Genomic DNA, 22,069 nt, shown 5'->3' on the forward strand with positions numbered 1-22,069 from the left:
TGGTATTTATTCATAAACTGTTATTTGCTAAATTAAAGATATTGTGTGATATAATTGATCAGCTTAACATTATATGAACTTTCTGGCTGACATAATTGGCTGGGAAGCCTAAGATGTACATCAAGTTCTGTCCCTGCCCGAACACGCCCGAATATTCACCTTCGGCCAACCTCGGGTTTATTTATCTATATGTATGCTTCTCTGTTTATTTTAATGTAGCTATACTAACCTACCTAACCGTCCATAGTGTTTTAAAGTGTTTTAATGTAGCTAACCTAACCGACCACTTTCAATATTTGAATTCATTTTTCCTGCGCAAAAATAAAACAAATCCCGAGGTTGGCAGAAGGTGAATATTCGGGCGTGTTCGGGCAAGGACAGAACTTGATGGACATCTTAGGCTTTTCTAATTGGCTGTCGATTTACTACAAAATGATATTTCCAGAGTCCTGTATCCCCAGGTATTGATGGCTACAGACTCGATAAGTTTATGTGCGGTGAAATTGTAAGAATTACTCCAGAGGTCTCCTTATCCTAAAGGAGTCTTAAGACTAGATGTAATGTAGATATATTTTGTATTTGTTTGTTGAATTGGTAGTTAACCGTCTAAGCTAAATAAGTTATCGTCGTTTAACTAATTGGCGCTAACTGCTACATCTCTATATATTGTGTATTTCTTGAATGTTAAAATTGTTACCATACCAACTTAAAAACAAGAAGTCCTCGATTATTAATCAGCTTTTACAACTACTATAAGAATCTTAGTGCATTTAAGCCACTACGTATTAATTTTAAATTTTTTTTCCATTGATACAGATTTATCTATAGTTTCCATTGCACGGACTTACTGGCAATAATTCAGTCATTTGCTGATTTGAAAGGCAAATTGTAATATAAGTTAATATTTTGTTTTATACATGAATATATGCATTCGTGATTATGGCATACCATATCATGAGGGTAGAGGTTTGATTTGGAATACTTTTGCAACTTACGTAAACTACTTACATAAAAATCCTTTCAGATTTAATTATTAATAACTGTGATAATATCAAATTCAGGAATAATAAATTTAGTTAGTACTGTTTGGCACATCAACAGTGGTATCATTCAGAGTGTTTGTATTGTATTCCACAAATTCGATACACGTACACAATATATAGGCCATTCTACCCTTAGTAATAATAAAACACGAATACACACAGTCATAATAAAATGTATGGCTGAGTATATTTCTATTGATATTTAGATCAGAAAAATATACCCCTTCCCTTTTCTGTTATTGTAGAATACGGGATACAAGGTCTATTTCTTAAATAAAAGCCTTAAAATTGGCAGTTGTCATCTAACCCTAGTAAGGATAAAAAATTGATGTATCAACAAAGTTACCCAAAAACGATCAACGCAAGTTAAATGTAGCTATTAAAAGTAACCTATCTTCAAACATTAATACTTTGCGAGATTGATAAACAAATATCTCTCTCTAAGGAGCCAAGAACATATTGCACATTCTGCATGTACAATAAGTAAGAAATTATTTTCTATATTACACCAAGTATTTAAACACAGGAGAATATGCATAATTTCATTTCGGAAAGGATTGTTTGGAGGGGGGGGGGGGGGTTGTGTATAGAACCTCTTCACCTGCTGTTTACTCTCAAGTTGTTTTCTTTTGTTGGTGTAAATTATATTTTTTTAGGATTTCTTACGATTTGAGAGGGGGAGGGGGGATATTTATCTATATATAGTAATTCAGGATAATGTGTGGTTTGTTTTGACAGTCAATGTTTATTATTGTGTGTCTGATCCAGTGTTAACACACCATATTAAATCTGAAAGCATATTTTTACGCTGCCATGAGAGATAGCTTTGTTTGAGTACAGTTATCAACTGCTAGTAACTATATAGCTTGAGAAATGAAGTGTTCTTACTTAAATATTTTCTTAAGCTAACATTCATAGAAATTTGAGTAGGTACAAGTTATGATTTTTGTTAATACTGTATATTTTTCATTTTATAATTTAACAACACAACTGTGCTTCCAAAACAAAACAAAAAAAAACTATACTGTTCATAACACGACTATAAACACTTTTCAAATCATACAAAGTCACATTCTGAACTTAAATGTTTTAAATTTGAAAACATTTCAAGTCATGTTTATTTTACTGTATCTGCAAATAGCTGCTTTTTCCCTGTGCTTTAGTTACGAAAAAAAAATTGCCTAAGTCGTCTTCCACAAAAGATTCTTGTAAAATAAATGGTTTCACAAAAATACACTAGAGGTAATACAAGAAATACATAAGCTTTCAGACATGTTTTTCGTCGAATTTCAAACGGCTGCTATCTATGTTTATTTAAAATTAATAACATTAAAATGTCTGTGACTCCTGATAGACACAGAAAGTTTGAAACCCGTGTAATAAATAACCTGAATAAACACGAACTGAGGAACTTCATAGTGTAGCAAAAAACAGTGCTGCGAAAACTCAACGCACATAATCACAGTTTCTTAAAGTTCAATGCCTGTGCTTAAATAACAGCACCGTCTTTAGGCGTGCGATTCACACGGAAACACTTGGCGTTCAGCAAGCTAAATTGACGGGTATTAATAGCAAGTTGTGTCAAAGAAAATATGGCGTGAAAACTCAAATATTTAAAAACCAAAAATGCACTCAAAACGGATACATATGTGTTAAAATTACACAGATTTAATATTACATACGTGTAGAAAATATGACAGGAGAGAAAGCAATTAGTTAGCGGCAAGAAAACATCCTCAAAACCGGTAATTAAAAGGTAAAAAGCAATGAGTTAGTCGCTAAACTTAATATAAAAATACAATTAAAAAAATTACTATATACATTAAAATATATGTGTTAACTTCTCTCTTACTGATAAGTAAATTTAACATTTTATGTCAACCACAAAATACTGTTCGATACAGATGAAAAATTAATTTTACAAAACAAGCTACTTCAAATACAAATAAATACAAGTACAACAAAACTGCAGAATATGCGGAAAGAATACAATTGTAAGACCTAGTAATCAATCAGTGTGTACTAAAAAGAAAAGTAAAAGCATTTCACTAATTCCAGTTTTTAAATTGAATTTATTTTTTTCTTCAAAAAGCTTACTGAGATTTGAAGTAGTACTTTTTTTTATAGGTTTTAAATGTAGAATTTCAGATATACTGTGTGGATCACTGAAATTTGGCGACTACTGGAACTTCGTTTTACACAAGGGCAGGGAGTTTACTTTAGCTTTAAATTCTGATGTTCTTTAGCTGTAATTTGTGAAATGAAAGCCACAGTGCTGATCTTCGTTTTAATTTTACATTAACAATAAAAGTGGTCGACAAACTTATATTTATTCTACATGCAGTGGTATAGTAATGCATTGTAAATTACAACTATAGGATAAAAATTGTTCGTAATTAATCATAAAAATTTACCATCAGGGCTGCTAATGTAGAACCATCAACATAGCATTAGTAAAATAAATGTCGGCGTTTCATTAGTTAATTTTTTTTGTTTAATTCAACAGAAATGTCTTGAGTAAAAAAATTGTTTTCTCCACCTAAAAAAGGTTTTGATGGTGAGGGATATTTTGTTAGAAACATTCCTCTAGAACAAAGGGGTAAAAATATATCGCTACCTTCTGAAGAACCATTTGAACTCATAACCTTTCAAACCAAACTGTTTCTCAGTTTCTTCTTTCGGAGTGTCTTTAGATTCCAAACCTAGGTTGACTAATGTAATGTTTGGTTGGTAACCAAACTCATTTGCGACGTATTGAACATTTCTGCCGAAACCATCTCTTCCATTCGAAAAGTAGCCTCCCAACTTATTTCCATTTCTGTAGCCCGACTCATAATGACCATGGAAACCAACAGTATAATTAAATTTGTACAAAAGTGCCATAATATCTTCTTCTGTTATTCCAGGCGGAAGACCATCCTTTTCAACACCGAAAGAGGATCCATCTAAATTGGTGAAAGAACTATTTTTTTGCTGTATTTCATGAGATGAATCAAAATTATTTATCCTGTCTCCAGAGGGGTTTGTCAACCCAAAAACGTTATTTATCTGGTCTCCAGGGGGATTTGATAACCCAAAAGCATTATTTATCCGGTCTCCAGAGGGGTTTGTTAACCCAACAAAGTTATTTATCCGGTCCCCAGGGGGATTTGTTAACCCAAAAGCATTATTTATCCGGTCTCCAGAGGGGTTTGTTAACCCAAAAGCATTATTTATCCGGTCTCCAGAGGGGTTTGTTAACTCGTTATTAAATGTGTCACCTTTTATAGATGACGGAACGTATTCACCTGACACTGGTCCTGAAACCGGGGTGCTACCTCTGAATGGCGGTCCTGCTATTGGTTTATTTCCTTGAGCCGGAAAGGCTTGCTCGAAAAATGGCACTGGTTTAGGTTGCTGCCCATTATCTGAAGGGAATGTTGCTGGAACCGCTGTTTGGTATTGCCCTACGGCGTAAGGTGAAGTTGTAGATGTCCGGGGGTCCTCTTTACTAATTGACTGCGGTGGTAAAAATGTAGGTTTAGTTGTAAACCTGTCTATGGATTGGAAGTTAACCCTTCCCGGGAGAGGACTAGCTTCGGTTTGGGCAATCGATGGCACATCTCTATTAATATCGCTAAACGGCGTCTTAACGTTCATGGCAGTATCGCGGACACCCGTGTTGGCAATCGGTACATTTGACTGGGTTGAAGATGGAGGAAAATGGTTTGTAGCAAATACAGGTGGGAATGGGGTGTAAATATTACTTTGCTTCGGTGGTATTTGAGGCTCTACTTTGGGAGAATTTCCTGGATCACGCGGCGAGAGAGTGACCGGGACTTTGCAGCCACTGCAGCCGGTGAACACCTTCACAGCTGGAGTGGCTGGTTGGGAGGTGGTCGGCGCGAGGCTGCCTGCAGACTGTCTGCTTCCAGTGTTTGCTTGCAGGGACGGACTGTAGGGAGCTGAGCCATCCAGCGCTGGAACACATCGGCACACACTCAAACTAAGCAGCTACTGTAACGAACATTTAATTCACGTATACAACGATGATTCAAACCGTAATCCAGTTTCTAATTTTTTTTCTGTCTTTCATAATGCCGACAGTAAAAAACAAATCACGTCCTCTTGCATAGATTGGCCCATGCTCACACTAATAGGTTTCGCTACTCTAAGAAGACCAAGTACATAGAAGGAAGTCCATATTCACATAAATTGTGGTAGTGGGTTCGCTTGGATATATAGATTACAGCCCATTCACTAAAAATAAGTTTGCTAAGAAGTTGTACGAGTATAATTCTTTTTAACCAGTCAGTTTTAAATTTTGCAATATAGTGCACAGAATAAGCATATTAAATGAAATTATGATACAAAATTTACAAAGGCCAAATTTCATTATTATTAAATTATAAATATATGCTGGTGTAATTACTTTTAATTAATGAAATAGGATTTGTTTGATTAGTTAAAATGTAATCTAAACATAATTTCTTTAAATAAATAGTTTGTTTTATATTAAATTCCATGTTGACAAAATAATTGTCAGTTCAGCTGCATTTTTATTGAAAAAGTATTAATTGAAAGGGTGATTTTTTTTTTAAAAAAATAACAAAACCTATGCAATTTTTACAGTGAAAATATATCATTTTATGATAGTCATAAATTTACATAATTATGTATGACTGTGTTAAATTACTTACGTGGAGAGACACGTATGTTTTTCATGCTCAAAATTATGAAGTCTCCATTCTTATCTGTTGCGTACACGGTTACGTGATAAATTCCATCAGCAGTGATGAATCCAAATTCACCTTTAATGATGCCTTCTGAGTCTGAAAGAAAAGAAGAAAATAAAATAGTTTTTTTTAATTGTATGAAAATATAATACCTCGTCTTTTTAACTGATGAAAGCCAAAGGATTTCATTTTATTGCTTTGAAAATACACAAAGAACCATGATAATGTGACAACAACTATAATCTCATTGTTAAGCCCTAGGTGAGCGCCCTACCCTTTTAGATTTTGTCTTGTAATTATTTATTAAGATCACCAACTTGACGCCTGCGGGGTTTGCTACCCGCAATGCTTACGCGCCAAGTGTGCAGTTTAACAGCCAGGGGAGCAGTGCTTCTGCTAAGAAAAGAAGTTATTCCAAGGGAAAAAAGGTACCTACTAACAACACATGGAGATGAAGACAAACCGGAAAGTCGGCCATTGTTGCGACTACACAGAAGAGTGTTCTAGGCGCTGCTCCGGGTATATAACCCCTGGAGGGCGAGTAACAGATGGGGAAGGCGGTCTGCAGTGCGGCAATGCGTGGCATGGACGAAGCATATTACGATAAGCAGTTACCTAGTGATAATATATTTAGATTTAGATATAGGCTGGTTGGCAGCCTGACGGGAAACAACTAAAGTCGCCCCCGAAACAACCAGTGCCACCCAATGAAATGCGGACAGCAATGTCCAAGTTCCCGCCCTTTGCTTAGTAGTTTATTTCTACTCTGTCCAACTATTATTCCGGAACCATCCTTTTGTTTCCTATAACCAACCTGCGTGTTATTAATGCATGCAATTTTTGCATCCCGCATGTAAATGCCAAGGGTTTTCCCTGTGTCTATGCAGGTGTTACCTGGGCCCAACTTATCTAGTATTAGTCTAGTATAGTCAGTGAGCGGAGTTAGTCATGGCTGAAACGTTGCCATGGCTGGCCAATCCCCTCCTAGCACATGATGTATGCTTCCTCTCCTGCATGGCTTAAACCCTGCATGATAAGGGCGTATGGGCTTCGGCCTGAGACGCACTTAGAGCCTATCCCTAACCCAGACCCCTCCCAAATACACTTAGTTTTAGTTAGGTTAGGAAAAAAAAACAGATGGAGTCCGCAGGTGCCTGCCGCACCAAAAACGTCACTTCGCCCGCCGACGCCCCGACTCATAGACTGCGTCACTTCGCCCGCCGACGCCCCGACTCATAGACTGCGTCACTTCGCCCGCCGACGCCCCGACTCATAGACTGCGTAACTTCGCCCGCAGACGCCCCGACTCATAGACTGCGTCACTTCGCCCGCCGACGCCCCGACTCATAGACTGCGTCACTTCGCCCGCAGACGCCCCGACTCATAGACTGCGTCACTTCGCCCGCCGACGCCCCGACTCGTAGACTGCGTCACTTCACCCGCCGACGCCCCGACTCATAGACTGCGTCACTTCGCCCGCCGACGCCCCGACTCGTAGACTGCGTCACTTCGCCCGCCGACGCCCCGACTCGTAGACTGCGTCACTTCACCCGCCGACGCCCCGACTCATAGACTGCGTCACTTCGCCCGCCGACGCCCCGACTCGTAGACTGCGTCACTTCACCCGCCGACGCCCCGACTCATAGACTGCGTCACTTCGCCCGCAGACGCCCCGACTCGTAGACTGCGTCACGCTGCCCGAAAGCCGCTGGAACTACGCGCCTCTGGGTTGGCAGCGAAACTGTAGGTCGTAATTAAGTGATAGAATCATTTCCGAGCCTGGGGCGACAGAATATTTCTGTAGGAAGAGGTTGGAAATATTCTAAGACAAGTTTGGACTTGGCCATTTTGGGAAAACGTCGCCGGTCGTCGCAGAGTTTGTTGGACACTTACTACTGGACTTAGTGGCTGGCGACGATTATGGTTGGAGTCGTAGAGCTGGTCGGCGGTTGATGGTAGTGGCGGAGACTTTTATAGTTTGGACTTAATTTCCTGGATGAGACACGGTGCTTACGTGTTCTTACGTGAGTTACGTAAGAGGTGTTACGCTTACGTAATAGGAAAACCACAATGCAGATTCAAACTCAGTATGGCAGGGTATTCATGAATATTATTGTCTCCGGGATGTTTTTTTTGTAAGTGCCTAAAGTGAGTTCGCAATTGAGTTACGTGGGATAGTCGCGCGCTTGTAAAGAGTCAGCACATCTATTAACGGCAGCTAGTACGCAGTGACAGTCTTCAGAGGTTTTAATGAGAATTGAAGTGAGAGGCAGGCATCTTACCACTACTAAATGAAAACCGACGTCATGGCTGAGGTTGAAATGAGAGCTGAAGTGGGAGGCAGGCATCTTACCACTACTAAATGAAAACCGACGTCATAGCTTTGGTTGAAATGAGAGTTGAAGTGGGAGGCAGTCATCTTACCACTACTAAATGAAAACCGTCGTCATGGCTGAGGTTGAAATGAGAATTGAAGTGAGAGGCAGGCATCTTACCACTACTAAATGAAAACCGACGTCATGGCTATGGTTGAAATGAGAGTTGAAGTGGGAGGCAGTCATCTTACCACTACTAAATGAAAACCGTCGTCATGGCTGAGGTTGAAATGAGAATTGAAGTGAGAGGCAGGCATCTTACCACTACTAAATGAAAACCGACGTCATGGCTATGGTTGAAATGAGAGTTGAAGTGGGAGGCAGTCATCTTACCACTACTAAATGAAAACCGTCGTCATGGCTGAGGTTGAAATGAGAATTGAAGTGAGAGGCAGGCATCTTACCACTACTAAATGAAAACCGACGTCATGGCTATGGTTGAAATGAGAGTTGAAGTGGGAGGCAGTCATCTTACCACTACTAAATGAAAACCGTCGTCATGGCTGAGGTTGAAATGAGAATTGAAGTGAGAGGCAGGCATCTTACCACTACTAAATGAAAACCGACGTCATGGCTATGGTTGAAATGAGAGTTGAAGTGGGAGGCAGTCATCTTACCACTACTAAATGAAAACCGTCGTCATGGCTGAGGTTGAAATGAGAATTTAAGTGGGAGGCAGTCATCTTACCACTACTAAATGAAAACCGACGTCATGGCTATGGTTGAAATGAGAGTTGAAGTGGGAGGCAGGCATCTTACCACTACTAAATGAAAACCGACGTCATGGCTGAGGTTGAAATGAGAGTTGAAGTGGGAGGCAGTCATATTACCACTACTAAATGAAAACCGACGTCATGGCTATGGTTGAAATGAGAGTTGAAGTGGGAGGCAGGCATCGTAAAGGAAAACCGACGTCATGGCTGACGTTGAAATGAGAGTTGAAGTGGGAGGCAGTCATCTTACCACTACTAAATGAAAACCGTCGTCATGGCTGAGGTTCAAATGAGAATTGAAGTGAGAGGCAGTCATATTACCACTACTAAATGAAAACCGACGTCATGGCTATGGTTGAAATGAGAGTTGAAGTGGGAGGCAGGCATCGTAAAGGAAAACCGACGTCATGGCTGACGTTGAAATGAGAGTTGAAGTGGGAGGCAGTCATCTTACCACTACTAAATGAAAACCGTCGTCATGGCTGAGGTTCAAATGAGAATTGAAGTGAGAGGCAGGCATCTTACCACTACTAAATGAAAACCGACGTCATGGCTGAGGTTGAAATGAGAGTTGAAGTGGGAGGCAGTAATCTTACCACTACTAAATGAAAACCGACGTCATGGCTGAGGTTGAAATGAGAGTTGAAGTGGGAGGCAGTAATCTTACCACTACTAAATGAAAACCGACGTCATGGCTGAGGTTGAAATGAGAATTGAAGTGAGAGGCAGGCATCTTACCACTACTAAATGAAAACCGACGTCATGGTTGAGGTTGAAATGAGAGCTGAAGTGGGAGGCAGTCATCTTACCACTACTAAATGAAAACCGACGTCATGGCTATGGTTGAAATGAGAGTTGAAGTGGGAGGCAGGCATCTTACCACTACTAAATGAAAACCGACGTCATGGCTGAGGTTGAAATGAGAGTTGAAGTGGGAGGCAGTCATATTACCACTACTAAATGAAAACCGACGTCATGGCTATGGTTGAAATGAGAGTTGAAGTGGGAGGCAGGCATCGTAAAGGAAAACCGACGTCATGGCTGACGTTGAAATGAGAGTTGAAGTGGGAGGCAGTCATCTTACCACTACTAAATGAAAACCGTCGTCATGGCTGAGGTTCAAATGAGAATTGAAGTGAGAGGCAGTCATATTACCACTACTAAATGAAAACCGACGTCATGGCTATGGTTGAAATGAGAGTTGAAGTGGGAGGCAGGCATCGTAAAGGAAAACCGACGTCATGGCTGACGTTGAAATGAGAGTTGAAGTGGGAGGCAGTCATCTTACCACTACTAAATGAAAACCGTCGTCATGGCTGAGGTTCAAATGAGAATTGAAGTGAGAGGCAGGCATCTTACCACTACTAAATGAAAACCGACGTCATGGCTGAGGTTGAAATGAGAGTTGAAGTGGGAGGCAGGCATCGTAAAGGAAAACCGACGTCATGGCTGACGTTGAAATGAGAGTTGAAGTGGGAGGCAGTCATCTTACCACTACTAAATGAAAACCGTCGTCATGGCTGAGGTTCAAATGAGAATTGAAGTGAGAGGCAGGCATCTTACCACTACTAAATGAAAACCGACGTCATGGCTATGGTTGAAATGAGAGTTGAAGTGGGAGGCAGGCATCGTAAAGGAAAACCGACGTCATGGCTGACGTTGAAATGAGAGTTGAAGTGGGAGGCAGGCATCTTACCACTACTAAATGAAAACCGTCGTCATGGCTGAGGTTCAAATGAGAATTGAAGTGAGAGGCAGGCATCTTACCACTACTAAATGAAAACCGACGTCATGGCTGAGGTTGAAATGAGAGTTGAAGTGGGAGGCAGTAATCTTACCACTACTAAATGAAAACCGACGTCATGGCTGAGGTTGAAATGAGAGTTGAAGTGGGAGGCAGTAATCTTACCACTACTAAATGAAAACCGACGTCATGGCTGAGGTTGAAATGAGAGTTGAAGTGGGAGGCAGGCATCTTACCACTACTAAATGAAAACCGACGTCATGGCTGAGGTTGAAATGAGAGTTGAAGTGGGAGGCAGTAATCTTACCACTACTAAAGGAAAACCTATGTCTTGAGATATCAAAGCTATGTCCAAATTCACCTGAATTTTTTATACGTACTTGTCCCCCTATGTGACATCACAAGATCTGTCCGAATTGTAAGTGAAGTATAGATGTATGAAAGTAAACGAATCTATTTATTTCTCACCTAATTCCAAGTAAAGAATCACAGCCATTTTGAAAAGCGTTAAGTAATATATATTTTTTTTAAATATCAGGCCGGTTTACATAATTTAATTTTAATAAATAATACTTCAACCGTTTTATAAAAAAAAAGGTTTTATGAAATACATGCACATATAGGAACAGAGCGTAACTTACAAAGCAAATGTAGAAACTTGAGTCATTTGCAATAAATTCGTGTGTTTGAAAATGGGTGTAAAATATACTATTATCAAATAAACTTTTTTTTTGGCTGAGAATAAATTCTTTAATTTTTTTAAAATAAAATTAAAAATACGTTTATATGGGAAGCCTAAAATTACATCCGTCCGGATTTCTCTAGTACAACACCAGGGCAAGAGAAGTGCGTATATCGGACACGGAAAAAAGCAGTGACAAACTCCAGTAGGCCTACTCAAACATCCCGTCAGCACACAAGCCATTGGTCGAGACGAACCTCACGCTGTTAGCTGCCATCATGTCAAGTCAGGAGACCCACTAAGAAGGGAGAAGCCTAAGATGTACATCAAGTTCTGTTCCTGCCCGCACACGCCCGAATATTCACCTTCGGCCAACCTCGGGATTTGTTTTATTTTTGCGCTGGAAAAATGAATACAAATATTAAATGTGGTCGGTTAGGTTAGCTACATTAAAACTCTTTAAAACACTATGGACGGTTAATTAGGTTAGTATGGCGACATTAAAATAAACAGAGAAATATAAATATATAAATAAACCCGAGGTTGGCCGAAGGTGAATATTTGGGCGTGTTCGGGCAGGGAAAGAACTTGATGTACATCTTAGGCTTCCCCTAAGATGGCCGCTCCAAATCGTGCCAAGGAGATCGTAAGAAGTGGCGAGGATTCCGCCGACGTGGTCTGTGCATAGGCGTCCTCGACTGTCTCTGGAACCACTCCAACTCGTACATTACACGCACAGCCGCGCCACTTCATCTGAATTCCAATGCCTTTACACCTCTGGGAGGCGGCCAATGTTTTGACAAAATTGTTTTAAACTGCACCTGCCCAATTCCGCAAATAACTTCTGACGTCATTCCATCATTATTGTAAACCAGGTTTGACTTTAATTTTAAAAAATCAGCGCGATTTCAAAGAAAAGAGTTTTATTTCATGTTTCGCTACGATTATTAGCTCGTGATGATTTGTAGAAATTGTTATGTGTACGAACAACAGCCGACCACTTCCATTTGAGCCGTGGGCTTGCTGCAGGGCTTCCAACCTCTGGAAGCAACCCAGTGTATGCTGGCCAAGTAGTAAATTAAAAAAAAAAAAAAAAACTAGTCGAAGAATTGTTTGAATTTCACTTTTTATATATTTCAATTGTTATCATCTATTGAAGCCAGTTCAAGATATATCTCAGGCTTTACTATTTATTGGCTTCTGAGTGCAAATGACGGTGTGCCCGACGTTTCGGCATACTTTTTCTTGCAACAATCTTCAATGGCAACTAACAATTGAGGCCAAGAAACAGTCCAGAAAAATGGTGAGTGCGAAATACTTTTGGATTCCACGCCTCAGGTGTAGAGGTGTAAAAGTAACGAAACAAAGCGTACCCGTATGTATTCGTTACTATAACAATTAGTACTCGTTACTATCGTATCGTTACGTTACTCGTTACTTCTGATACCGCATAACATGCTATGTTATGTTAGAGCAACGAATCCAGTCGTATTGCGTACGCGTACAGTATGACGTCACGTAAATAATAATAAATCGTATATTAACAGTTAACAATATTTGATAATTAACAGTTTCTGTTAACCAAGAAACAATTAAATCTCATTAGAGCGGCTTTATAATAAAAAAAAACAAATAATAATAAAAACACAAAAACACACACATTTCTAATTTGTAAAAAATAATTTTTTACGTTGTTTCTGTTCCAATCTCAAACTTTGTCTACACACACAATACTTTTAATAAACAGTAAAAAACTTGGACGACGAATTTCCAAATTATACTTTACTTAATAAACAAACATCGTTCTTTGTAACGTAAATTCATCGAATATGCGCGCGCATGCGTAAAACATACGCAAAATGCGAGTAACGAGATGCAGCCGTGTGTAACGTTTCGTTACTCGGTACTAGATGGTGCACCCGTTACTCAGTACCGAATACATGCGGTTTGCTACAGCTCTACTCAGGTGACGAACAAGCAGTCCGGTGAAGGGTCGTGGCGTGAGTGGCGAGGACTTGCCTTTCATCTCGTGGCGGTGCTGCTGGCCCTGGATGGTGAAGCCGAACTCGTAGGGGCGGTTCTCGTCCGTGAGCTCTGCGCAGCGCGCAGCCGGGCCCGGGCACAGACACAGACACAGCAGCGCCAGCCAGCGAACCTGCGGGCGCAGACAGCTGCGTCACTGCAGACACCACACTCGCCCTCGAAGGGACGACAGTCGACAGTTGCAACAGTTACGTAACAATTCAAAATGGCGGCCGTGGCATCCTAACCTCGTCGGCTTATGGCAGCTTGTAGATGCGGTCTTTAAGCCGCTTTGCGGACTTTTCAAGCCATTGGCGTTTTTGAGGACTAAAAACGGGAAATTTTCCCTCGAAAATGGACATTTTAATTTTTCAGATTTTTGAGATTTTTGGCGGCATTCCCCCCCCCCCCCCCCCTAAAAACTGGAAATTTTTGTGAATTTTTGGTTAATTTTTTAGTAATCTTGAATCATTTTAGACAAAATTAGGCATATATTAAAGGTCAAGTTCAAGGTCGTACAAGATGGCTGCCGTGATGTCACAATCCAAAATGGCGGACACCGACACCAACACCACACCCTAGACCCTGGGCCAGTAGGAACATTTACATACTACTCACGATGCAGACTCTCAGGGATCCATCTTCAATACTTTCATTTTTATTTCCAACGAATAAGGGATTTAGCTCCAACTTCAAAGGCCTGAAAAGCACTTTAGACTATCGTCGTGAAATGTTTCAACTTTTGACGTGACAACGTCTAATAAATCAATGAATGCCGGCTGCACGCACGAAAAAGTGTCCCGTTACGCACATTGTTCCGTTACGTTGTGTCCCGTTACGCTCATTGTTCCGTTACGGTGTCCCGTTACGCTCATTGTTCCGTTACGCTTTTTTCCGTTACGCTGTCGGCGAGTGCAGTAATAATAGGTTATGTTACAATTGACTAAACAATTATGGTGATTCATATAATTGATGATAGATATTTGATTACAGTTTATTTATATGAAAACTTGTTCATAATTGTATTTAAAATTTATAGCTAAACGCCAGTTTTTAAAATTAATTACAAGTCATCTACACGTGAACTGTTTCGTCGACTGTTTATAAAGTGAAGTGAAAAGTTAATGTGGTTTTCATTGCTTATTACAACAACAATTTCGGCAATAAAGGTTAATTATTCTTGCATTTTAAAAATCTGATTACTGGTATAATTTCAAGTATTTATTCTTTTATTATTAAAATAAAAATGATTCAATTTTATTCATAAAAGTATGAAATCATTTCATCAATGTTTTGTTATGACATTGTCACGTTAAACTATTGTCCGTAAACCGACTTTACAGACAACCAATTTTTTTCTGCGTGGCGAACCTGCGGCGAAGTTGGACTCATCCTGTACGCGCGTGCGTTGCTCGAGGCTGTACTGTCTTGCGGCACGCACCACAAGGAACCAGTTACCACCGCGCAGTCGGCGGTGTAATTATCCGCCGTTCACAAAGAAGCGGCGAGTCGTGGCGTGGAGTCGCCAGTGGCCGTTACGTCAGCCGGGAAGCGAGCCGGCACAGCGTACAGTCTGGAGCTGGTGGCAGTGAGGCACGCAACGGCTTGTCCGAGATGGTAAGCCTAAGATGTCCATCAAGTTCTGTCCCTGTCCGAACACGCCCGAATATTCACCTTCGACCAACCTCGGGTTTATTTATATATATTTATGTTGAAGTGAAACTTCTAATGCGACTTCCGACAAGGTTGCGTTAGGGCGCTTGCACACGCTCCGGCACAACCGGAGCCGGAGTTGGCACCGGCACCGGAGGACTCACGAGACAACAGATCCTTGTGGAGTGCCGCACACGCAGTCCGGGCCGGCAGGGTGCATGCCGGAGTGCAGCCGGAGAGGACCTCGATAATCCGGACTACCTGCCCGGCGCGGAGCTGGGCAGGGGAGTGGGCTGTCGTCGCTCGCACAATACAAAACACTGGCACATAGTCCAGGCATTTTATGAGAAAAAAGGGTCGATTTATGGACAAATTGCAAGAAAATGTTTTTATATATCAAAATTTGCAGACAAATTCGTTGAATAACATATCCAAAATCCACCGAAATCCACTTTATTTTGGTAACTTTTTTCCGGGATTTGTCCAGGAAAAATGCGGAATAAATTAATAACTGGAAAACGGTGCGTTCTACAAAGAAAGGTATAGACACTAAAATTAAATAGAGCGAAATTTATCATAACATATCAAAAATGTAAAAAAAATCCACTAATAACTACTATTTTGTTTTCTGGAATTCGTCCCGGAAAAACCTAAAATATTGAAATAAATTGAAAATGGCGAATTTTACAGCAAAATGTATCAGGACAAAGTTAAAGTACACAACGATTTTCATAATATATTACAAATTCACAAAAATCAATACAAAATAGGTTTTTGGTTTTCCAGAAAATTTCCTGAAAAAAAAAAGACAATACGAAAACGTTGTAATGTACGTCAAAGAAAGTCGTGACTAAAATTAAAGACATTTTTTTTTGTATTAAATATAATTTAAATTCAATTCACCAAAATCTACTCATATATATAAATATATATTTACATATGTATATAGTTTTTTTTGTGACTCGTCCTGGAAAATCTTTAAAAATTCAATAAAACGAAAACGGAACATGGTATTGAAAAAGTTTCGGCGGGACAAACAGAAGCACACAAGATTTCCTATACCAGATCCTTAATTCACTGAAATCTAGTAAATAGATTTTATTTTGTGATCGGCCACGGAAAAAGTATTGAAGATGTAGGCTAAATAACAGAACGCATTGTATCCCATGTCAAATTATGTCAGATCCGAACTATATTCATTTTCCATAATATATTTTAAAGTCACTTAAATTATATTCCTTTTTCTGTTAGTGATGTGTTAAAACGTTTTTTGAAATCTACCAAAATTTTTTTCCAGAAGAAAAAAAAACAGACTCATTTCAACTGCTTATCGTTTGAAAGAAAAATTTGACACGTCTATTCTCACAAAACATATCATACAATTAAATTCACACAAGATTTCCAGTGACCTGTTTCGAGAAGAAATAGAAAAATATAAACATATTGGGACGCACTCTGCAACACACAATACTGAATATACATGCATGGATATGTAGGAATACCCTACCTTAAAAGCCGTCACAGTAATTGCAGTCCTCGGGAGGTAATTCACGCCGGTTTTTACAGGTTGATCCATGACAGTTTCCACAAGCCGAAGAACATGAGATGCCGTGTTTCCTACAACTGCAGTTGGATGCACCGCAACCATATTCCTTGCAAGTGCACCTGATTACCTTCAAAAGGCATTCCGGAGCTGTTGGCTTGTCTGTCGAAATTGGCAAGAGAAGGTGGCCACATTTTCTCCATCCCCATTCTTCTGGATTCATCTTTATTCCCTTCCATTCTTGTATCTGATAGAAAACCCTTAATAAATGGAAACGAGCTGAAGCACTAGTTGGAGGTAACTGTTCTGGTTGTACACATTTGGAACTAGTAGCTGCTTTCTCACTAAACACTTTAAAACGTAAAGTGTCGAGTGTGTCACTTCTCGACCCATTGTACAGGCGTACTAGCAGCTGCTCTCCCGATTTTACAATGTCTTCTTTTGACACACTGGGAATACTATCTGAAAATACTTTCTCAAGTTGCCTGAAGGCACTGTCATTCTGGATCAGATCCAATATTTTCCCCCTTTCCTATACCATAGATGTGTGATGATGTGTCACATCCCATGAATGCATGGCAGAAAAGAATATTACTACAAATTTCATCACCGAGCTTCAGCTTTAGCTCCTTAATGTGATATGTTTTCTTCTGCCTTTGTTCACTTTTTAAACACAAACAGTTATGTGATTGTTGGTCAAAGTAGTAGATTAAAAGGACAAGTAAATCTGTGTCTGTTCCTATAACTGGTGTCAACTGTTCTTTTGCACAGCTTCTTGGACAATGTAAATATCTGCATCACCTGGTGCTTCGACAACAGGACATTCTGCTTCGCGTAAATGTATTGCTAATAACCTTAAAAATGGTCCTTTATTTCGCTCGTTCAAAAGAAACATATCTTTACGGAGTGATAGTTGCATTTCTCCTGTGAATTCAACTACAGGTGATGCATTACCTCTTGTTATTCTCATATACTGTGTCTTTAGTACTGTGAGTTTTCCCATATCCATCAAATACAGTAGTTGCTAATCCATAATTTTGATAAAGGTCAATATTATATAATGCAATGTTTTTGCCCTTATTTAATTCACGATTTATTTTAAGTACGGTGCACGGTTTCAGTTTTTTTTCTTTTGATAACATTTTTCCGGGACATTTCCTGGAAAACAAAAAAACTAATTAAATGTTGATCTGTGTGAAATTCTAATATATTATGAAAAGCATTGTTTACCTTATCTTTTTCCTAAACCATTATGCTGTAAATTGCACAATTTTCGATTTATTTCATTTTTAACATTTTTTTTTCCGAGACTAATCCCGGAAAACGAAGCAGAAGTTATAAGCGGATTTTCTTGAACTTTTGATATGTTATGGAAAAGTTAATGTTCTTTAATTTTTGTCTCTACAGGTTTTGTCGTCAGATGCACCGTTTTAGAGTTTTTTCCCCCGTGTTTTTCTGGAACAAAACCCGGGGAAAAAAGGTACCAATAGAAAGTGGATTTCGGTGGATTTTGGATATGTTATTCTACGAATTTTTCTGCAAAATTTGATGTAAAAAAAAAACATTTTCTGGCAATTTGTCCATGTTTTTTTTCATATCTTTCCTGGACTAACAGTGCAGCAAAGACTTGTGAGATGGCAGGGTTCAGGTACGACGCTGTGACGCTGATTGAATTGGTAGAAACCAGACCGTGTTTGTGGGACAAAACCAGCCATAGTTTTAAAGATCGCACAGAGATGCAGAACGCATGGCTGGAAGTGTGTGCATGTTTGGAACCTAAATTTCATGACATGGACAGAAAACAGCAAACAAAAATAGGTAGCAAGTACAATATGTACAACCTCCTGTTCCAAACGGGGCACATGTTTCTACCGCGGATGCTGAAACCAAACTACCGGCTTGCTGGTGCGTGTGCAAGGACATCACTGCCGGCGCCGGAGCCGCTGCCGGAGAGGGCTCCGGAATAAACCGGAGCGTGTGCAAGAACAGCTCCGGGCGCCGGATCCGTTGCCGGAGCTAGCACCGGGAAAATACCGGTGCGTGTGCAAGCGCCCTTAAACGTTTTGCTATTGTAAGGAACTGAGTAGAGAGTAAGAAAAAAATAAAGATCCTGACAGTTTGTAGTGTCGCCATATTTGTTTCAATTTTCAATACCCTTTTTGTATATTACAATTCAAATTGCAGAAAAAAATCATGTTTCATAGACACATAAATAGTAAGTGTGTGTCATTTCTCTATGTCCACGAGGTCTCGCCGCGTCAATTTTCTCCTTGGGGCGAACCCGTCCGCTTAGTTAAATAAACAGCGTTTATCGTTGAATGATTTCATGATTTATTTTTTTAGTTTGATTTGATACAATATGATTTCACAAATAATCAATTTATACCCCTTCCAATTTTCATTTCCAAATTACGAAGTTTCACTTCTTCCGCGCGGAGGGACTCCGCGCACTATTTTTTTTTCTCTGTTTATTTTAATGTAGCTATACTAACCTAACTAACCGTCCATAGTGTTTTAAAGTGTTTTAATGTAGCTAACCTAACCGACCACTTTTAATATTTGAATTCATTTTTCCTGCGCAAAAATAAATTAAATCCCGAGGTTGGCCGAAGGTGGATATTCGGGCGTGTTCGGGCAGGGACAGAGCTTGATGGACATCTTAGGCTTCCCGTCCGAGTGACGGCTATTCGGTCAGTAAAACCTCGCGTGTTCCGGCCAACCTCTCTGCAGTTTTATTCACGCGTGGCGTCTGCTTGAATGCACGAATCTTTGACAGCGTGTGACAAAAACTTCAGTGTTTGTACTTGATGAATTTGTTGGAGAAAAATGGAAATTCTCTTTAAGAATATTAAAGAAACCGTTATCTTATTATGATGGTAAAGCACATTTTAAGTATTACAGTCTTGGTGTGTATGTTTAATTAAAACTGAAATAAAACAAAAATTTTTGTACATTAGCTATTACATCCGGACAAAAGAATGAGTGATAAACCTCTACAAAGTAATTTTAATTAGAAGAAAATTAATTGCACAAGAAGTGAGTTCACGGGTTTCAAATTCAATTTGATACTGTTTCCTAGGCCAATTTACATTTTCTCTTTGTACTGAGAGTGCTAATAATTACTGTGGCAAAACTATTGTTTCTTAAAATACTCATTCCTTTCAGTTCAAGCTCGTTGAAAATTGGCAGATTTTCAAAACAATAATAATAAAATTAGGATTTTTTTTAACAACATAACATTGGACTCGCATTCGACACGACACAGGTTTGAAGCCCGGTTTATTCAGCTTGATTTCGGTTGTTTTCCAAACCCACTCCAGGAACACGCTGGGATGGTTTCTTTGCCGGTTTCTTACCCCCCCCCCCCCCTCACGCACACACACACTCTCTCAGCAGGTGCGTGCGCCGGTCTCTAAGTACCTCGCTGCGAAAACAAGACTGTCAAAACAAAACACACACAGCAAATATACATCGGAGAACAGTTAAACTTCCATTTAAAGGATTATACGTCACACAGCTATGGACTTAGCTTCAAAATGACGAGAAATCCAAAAAAAAATTACGGTTGACTTCTAGCCACTTCGTTACTGACGGGTCGCTCAAAATTTTTGATTTTCACCGGGGGTTGTGATCGAAATCGCGATCTTCACCTCATGCACCTGGTTTTGTGTAAATAAATTGGTTGTCTTTAAAGTGGGTTTACGGACGATAGTTTAACGTGACACGTCATAACAAAACATTGATGAAATTATTGCATACCTTTATGAATAAAATTGAATCATTTATATTGAATTATCACTATTTTGTATGGATACAAAGAAGGAGTGAAATTAAATCTACAATCTAATTGATAAATTTACTTTTATTTGCGCTCATTAATTCAAATATGTTTATTACTTTAACGAAGAGATTATTTTAACTATAACTTTTATACATGTTTGCTATTTAACTTCTTCCAATCTGTGTTATTCTGTTAAGGATAGGATGATGATAGGAAAAGTAGGAAACGAATGGGAGTGTTTCAAGTTTAATGTGCCTCGAAACAGTCAAATCGATGGTTGTTCCAATCGAGTGGAAGAGAGATAGATGCGGCGCAAGCGTACAATGAGCGTAACGGGACACAACGTAACGGGACAATGTGAGTAACGGGACACTTTTTCGTGCGTGCAGCCAGCGTTCATCTATTTATTAGACGTTGTCACGTCAAAAAATACGCGTAGTTCATTTGTAATAAGAAATACATTCATGAGATTGTTACTTGTAGCGCTTTGGTGTATAGCTAAATTCAACATTTTCAGTTCGACTTCTGACAGCTATTACTGTCAAAAAAACCTGCATAAAATTAAGCACCTGTTCAGACTGACAATATATCAGTGCAAACTGTTTAATTTGTTTAACACTTTCTTGAACGAAAAAAAAAACCACTCAGCTAGAGTTCAAAAATTTCAGATTATCTGGAACACACTTTACATAAAGTGATGATCAGGTTCTGCTTAACGTATGAAATGTGTAAACTGAAAGTTGAGAGTAATTTTTAAGGTCAAGGCAATACGTTATTTTATTTAAAACGTGGCAGAAATATCTGCCTACTGACGCTGTATTTATCTTTCCACGAGCTTCCGCGTCGCACAGAGCTGTACGCAGACTGCAGGCAACAGGACCTCCAAGCTTCGAACTGAGCAGCTGACTGGGCTGTCCTTCAAAGAATGTATTGTAAACTCTTCGTTTATTTCAGGTAACTTCTTCGTTAGAAACCCCGTAAATTTACTTTATTTTCTAACAGTGTCGAAATTACATACCAGTTTGAAAATCACAAGTCCACTAAAGGATCAGAAATGACATCTCCGCTGTGATTTGGTTATAGTCCATTGTTTAACCATCAATTTTACAGACAGAAAAAAAAACATGACAGACACTAACATAAAAGGAATCACCACGTGACAGCAGATTACAGGGCGTTTTAGCGATGAAATAAGGTCTCGGAGTGCTGTAAGTGAGTAACAAGCTGTTACTTTCGGCTGTAATCACTCACCGGCGGAGAGTGACGACGGTGACATTTGGAGAAAGGCGAAAGCTGTGACATTGCTGTGACCGACGCGATGATGGGATCTGACAGAACGTACTCCGCTGCTCGGGAAATAATGTCATGCAATCGGGGTCACAATCACAACCTTCTATTTGACCTCAGCTCTGACCGAACGCGTATGACATTACACCATTTTAAATTAACAGTTTGTGTGTGGCCTTTTGTCTTATAACCTTATTTTTTTTTAGAAAACTATTCATAAATAAAATTTCTGTTTCTCCAAAAACCTGAAAATCTAACGAGATGTTTTGATTCATTTACGAGTGATAACCTAAATACAAAGAATTTTACGACAAAGGCCAAATACAAAAGTTTAATTCAAAACTGTATACCACACAATTATATGATTTATTATTATGCTAGGATTTGAATATAATTTGGCCTCTATGTTTCTCACAACTATTAAATAAGCAATTATTAAATTTACAACATTTTTATAAACAATTACCCATGATAAAAAACACGAATTTATAGAAGCATAATAATTTCAGGA

The 22,069-nt window shown here is 39.3% G+C and overlaps 1 protein-coding gene across 1 annotated transcript in view; it reads right to left on the reverse strand.

Annotated features, from left to right (window-relative positions):
- Window positions 1-1,771: 1,771 nt before the first annotated feature.
- Window positions 1,772-22,069, reverse strand: part of LOC134529785 (protein lethal(3)malignant blood neoplasm 1) — a 65,480-nt gene continuing 45,182 nt past the window's right edge. The window contains exons 2-4 of the mRNA XM_063364230.1: window positions 13,292-13,427; window positions 5,723-5,854; window positions 1,772-5,002 (exon numbers count right to left, since the gene is read on the reverse strand). Coding sequence (XP_063220300.1) covers window positions 3,657-5,002; window positions 5,723-5,854; window positions 13,292-13,427 — 1,614 coding nt within the window. The 3' untranslated portion in view covers window positions 1,772-3,656. The remainder of the gene's footprint in view (window positions 5,003-5,722; window positions 5,855-13,291; window positions 13,428-22,069) is intronic.

The sequence above is a fragment of the Bacillus rossius genome, chromosome 2 (assembly GCF_032445375.1).
Source record: "Bacillus rossius redtenbacheri isolate Brsri chromosome 2, Brsri_v3, whole genome shotgun sequence".
NCBI classification, from domain to species: Eukaryota; Metazoa; Arthropoda; class Insecta; order Phasmatodea; family Bacillidae; genus Bacillus; species Bacillus rossius.